Raw genomic sequence first — 4,772 nt, 5'->3', positions numbered from 1 at the left:
GGGGGGGGGACGGACTTGCACAAAAGATCTAATTAGCTCTCTCCCATCACTGAAAATACCAACACCAGTCCCGTCTGCCTTTGTAACTTCTTTGAAAGAGAAAAACTCTCCTCTGTGCTAAATGGGTACTAGTGCATGTCAGTAACTCACCTCCACATACCCCTCACACAGTGCCTGGGATTCATTTCCATCCACCAGCATGGATTTCCATACAGGATCCACTGGAATACTCACAACTTCAGGGCAATTAAAAACCTCTGCTCGTCTCTTTCTCACTACCTGAGTCTGCACATTAGAGTGACTCGTGTTTCCTTTTTCTTTAATTCTGATTTATATCAAGCTCCGAATTTAAATAAGCTCTGATTCAAGGGATTCTACTACTTTAATATTGACAAGAAACTATTGATATAAAAGTAGTGGAGCATCTGTCAATAAGAAAAGCTTTTAGAGGAAAATTAATTAGTAAAACAAATAATAAAAAAAAGCCAATCACGAAACCTGAAGATGCAATTCAGCCCTCTCTAACAAACATTCTACTGCAGGGATTTCTCTGTGACTGAGAGAACGGAGTTACCATTCATGGCATTTCCCTCCCTCCCTGAATTATTACTTTAAGTGAGATCTTGTTTATTTATGTGGAACAACTCTGACCTGTGGAGGAGGTACTGTTATTGGTGCAGGCATGGGAACAGGAATTGGGACAGGTAAAGCTTTGGGAATAGGTGACACTGGTTCATTGTGTGCAGCTTCTGCGCCTCCATTCTGAGCCACTTCATTCTCAGACTTCTTGGGAATTCCCTTCCACTCTGTCCAAAACAAGATCCCAACAGACATGGGTCAGACAAGCAGTGCTACGTGAAACATGCTTGGTCACATTTACAAAAATGACCTAATTGAAAATACTCGGATAATAAGCAGCACAGAGCTAAGATGCATCGATACAGATTTCTGACAATAAAAATTCCAAATTCATTTAAACACAGCAAAATCTGAAACAGCAAATAAAATTGTTCCTTTCCGTAGTTGTTTAACAATCCTTTGCACTGACAGTGTTTACACATGCCCAGGACTCTGCTACATTATCTGTGACAAAAACTGTAAGGCTTTGTGGGACAAGCTTTCCAACAGGTGCATTCTATTGCTCTCGGGCACGAAGGCAGCAGCTTTTTCACTAATTTGAGAACTCATTTCTAAAAAACCCAACATCTTCAAGTCCAAAACAAAGGAAAGGAGAATACAACTATAAAGAATTGCAGCAAATAAGAGAAACATCAAATATAGCTTTAAATTTAATTTACAGAAGAAATCCAGCTCCTTTTGTCTGTCAGAACTTCCTGGGAAAAGCCAGCTAAGCACAAAGAGGGATCAGTGAGGGGGCACTTTGGGCAAGAGAAAAGCACTGAGAGGACTGGAACACACCGACATTATGTCCATCATGTGTTACACTTCCATTTAAAACACACACGTTGAACTGATTTTTGTGTGTTCAGCATGAAGAGATGCTACAATTAGAGCATATGTACAAGAATCACCAGCTAACTGGGCAAACTGGACAGAAATGGCCAAACCCTGAAATGAAGGTCCAGTAACAGAACTGAACATGCAGTAACACTGTACCTGGGCTAAGGGTCTCATTGTCCAACATTCCTCCTTCACAGAAGCTTTCAAGATCTTCAGGTTTGACTTTGTCCCATGGTATGTAAGTCACACCCAATTCTACATCCCAATACTGCTTGTAGTCTGGCTTTATTCCTTTATTCAGAGCCCAGGCAATCTTGGGGGATGTGAAAATAACAGTGGTCAGCAAAATGTTTCCATTTTAATGGATTTAATATTTCATTCGCACAAAACAGCATTTGAGGGTAAAAAGCAAAAAGCACAAGAGAAACAGCTACAAAACTCTGAACTTAAGTTTTTTTTAAGGCAGACTTAGTTCCTATTCCTTGGCTTGACTCTTGCACACCATTTGTAAAAATGTATAAAGCCAGCTTCCTCTGATGTTCCCCAGATGCTACAGTTAATTCCATTTCCCTTTGGAGGACAGTGTCACACTAATATGACATTCCACAGAAGGAAGAAGTTTACTAACTGATGCATACTTCCTTATTTATTAGTACTCTTTTAGGGTTATCAGATGCAATGAAACTCTGTTATGAGACAAATAACTGGCAACAAGAAACACACAGTGCCAGTCCCCTGTAACGAGCAAAAGAACACCATTTCTGCTGATTAAACAGACAATTACTGGCAATCTTTCCAGGAAACTGATACAAGTTCCACTGAAAATCCCACTACAGACCAGGAACAGCAATTCTCAAAAACCGGTTCACTCCTGTATTTTTTCAGAATTTTACAGAATACCATCTCCAGAACACATACACGTCTGCAACCCCCCAAAGCCCAGCACAGACGAGACAGGATGACAGTAATTACAGCAGCTTTGGAAAGCCTGACATTTTCCAAGCAGTACCTTGATGGATTTCTGGTTGACTTTGAAGTTGCCTCGGCTCAGTTTCTGGAGGGCTCTGTTGGCATCTTGTCTGTGCACCATGACAATGTAGGCACATCCTCTGGGCGGTATCATCTGGGTGGGGTTTAAGGGAAAAAGCTCATTTTGCAAGTAACAAACCAGTGAACAACACACAAATGCTCAGTTACCGCAAAATGGGACATCAGCGGGTGTTCCAAAAGGGGCTATGGAAGTATGGAAGGGGATGTTGGTTTAAGAGGCTAAGAAAGCCCCTATCTTCTGGAAATACACATTTCTAGTGAACTAAAACTTCCACAACTTCTGAAAACTTCCACAACTCTAAAATACAGCTGATTTTTGCATATTTAATCCTTTCAAATTGCTGAACAATAGTGTTCATGTAAATTCTAAGGTCTGGCAATTAGTTACTTTGTTGGAATGCACACTAGTATCCCCCTTCATTCTGCCAGCTGCACCTTCACATTCAGTTCTAGCTCCAGATTCGGAATAATTTTTACTTGTAATTAATGTGATGAAAAAATTCCTATGCTGTTTTACAAAATTTGGGAATAGGAAGAAAACTAGGCACTTCTTTTCGTTTGTTTGAATGAATGAAATTTTTGAAGTTACCGGAACAGCTATAATTTATATATAAAATATCCTTAAATACAGCAAAATAAAACAATTGTTCCCCGTGTTTATGGCTAAAATGACAGAAGAGCAGCAAGAACACCAGCTGAGAGTCCACATTCCTATAATCAAATAAAATGAAGCAGCCAAAGAACTCAGAAGCATGGGATGTAATTCTGCAGCCACCTCCTCACTTGCCATTCCTTGTTCTCCAGAGAAAGCAGGATTTTTATGAAAATGGGATAATCTTCTGTATTACCTCAGGAGCATTTTTATATTGCAGGAAACCAAAGCAGCTTCCCTCTTGTTTGTGTATAACTCAGCCACATGAATTGAGTGTACACACTGAAAGCACAACATACAGGAAACAAGAGCCCAACTCTTTGGAGTGTGTCAGAAATAACTCTGCCTCACAGCAGCCTGCAGAGATGTTCTGCACCCAAGCACATCAAAGCGGCTTTCACTGCACCCCTTATACTCACATTGATCGACTCAATGGGGCCAAACTCCTCCAAGAGACTTCCCACATCCTGCTGAGTTGTCCTTTTGTCGAGCTGTCCTACCCAGAGTGTGGTACTGCAAACTACAACCAGGAGTTAGCACAGGTTGCCAGAGCCATTACTGACACAAGCTCCTTACAGGACAGATAACCAACACTTATCTCAGCCCATGCTAAATTCAGGGTAGTAACCAGGGAAGGAGCTCAAGGCATCCCACTGGCTGCAGATGACTGCAGCAACGTCTAATAGTCATCCAGATTTTCCAGCTGAGAGATACAGAACTGCAAACTTTGACAGCCAATGTCACAGACTCTGGGAAAGCAGCACATCTCACAGCACTGCCAGGTAGCTTCCACTGAACAGCTACCAGGGCTCCACAGGCCTTTACACCCCTGGGACTCTCATTCACCAGGTCTTGGCTCATTAAATAGCTCAGGTTTTTGTCTCTTGTATATAAGAAAGAATGTTTTTATTGCACTTGATGACCTTGGAGAACACTACACACTCCCAAGGAATATTCAGAAGACAACTACTATGTTTGGTCTATAAACACTGGCAAAGCCAGGATTATTTCAGAAATCCAAACATTAGCCTGTGTGTTTTCCAGGTCAAAGCTCCCCTTCAGGTTGGAGAGACACACAAGACTGAATACTTAGAAAAACTGTATTGATTTACAATTAACTCAAATTCTTTTTGTTCAATCTGCTTTACCTTATATGTCTCAAAGGAAGGAAAATAAGAACATGGGGTTTCAGTATTTCCTTTTCTCATTTTACAGCCAAGATATTTCTAACTTGGAGATACTCCAAAAATGCTAAACTGTCTGTTATGAGTAAAGGAAGTACAGGAAGTGCGGTGAAATTCCTACCAGGAATCACAAGGCTGTTAATTTCTATTCTGTTTGGATGAGCCTCGGAAACCACAACAAGTAGCATTATATCCAAGGAACACAAAACCTTTGAAACTATCACCCAGAAAATGGCATTACTGGAACACACAGAGTTACACAACCACGAAGGGAGCAGACTCACCACTGACAGTCTCTGACTTGATCTGGGGGAGGCCTTTGGAGCGGCGCTCCCTCTCCCGCTCGCGCTCGCGCCGCTCCTGGGAGCGGGACTTTGGCGAGTGCCGGCGCCGGTCCCGGGAGCGCGACCGGGAGCGGCGGTGAC

General features: G+C 41.9%; 1 protein-coding gene across 1 annotated transcript in view; it reads right to left on the bottom strand.

The window, feature by feature from the left end:
* SCAF4 (SR-related CTD associated factor 4) overlaps positions 1-4,772 on the bottom strand; it is a 26,616-nt gene that overhangs the window by 6,577 nt on the left and 15,267 nt on the right. The window contains exons 12-16 of the mRNA XM_017727086.1: positions 4,632-4,772; positions 3,583-3,683; positions 2,471-2,584; positions 1,618-1,774; positions 652-806 (exon numbers count right to left, since the gene is read on the bottom strand). The exon at positions 4,632-4,772 is cut by the window's right edge and continues 17 nt beyond it. Of these exons, the coding sequence (XP_017582575.1) occupies positions 652-806; positions 1,618-1,774; positions 2,471-2,584; positions 3,583-3,683; positions 4,632-4,772 (668 nt within the window). The remainder of the gene's footprint in view (positions 1-651; positions 807-1,617; positions 1,775-2,470; positions 2,585-3,582; positions 3,684-4,631) is intronic.

Source organism: Corvus brachyrhynchos, unplaced genomic scaffold (assembly GCF_000691975.1).
Source record: "Corvus brachyrhynchos isolate BGI_N302 unplaced genomic scaffold, ASM69197v1 scaffold412, whole genome shotgun sequence".
In the NCBI taxonomy this organism is placed as follows: Eukaryota; Metazoa; Chordata; class Aves; order Passeriformes; family Corvidae; genus Corvus; species Corvus brachyrhynchos.
The sequence above is the reverse complement of the archived record's forward strand: the minus strand, read 5'-3'. Positions and strand labels throughout refer to the sequence as shown.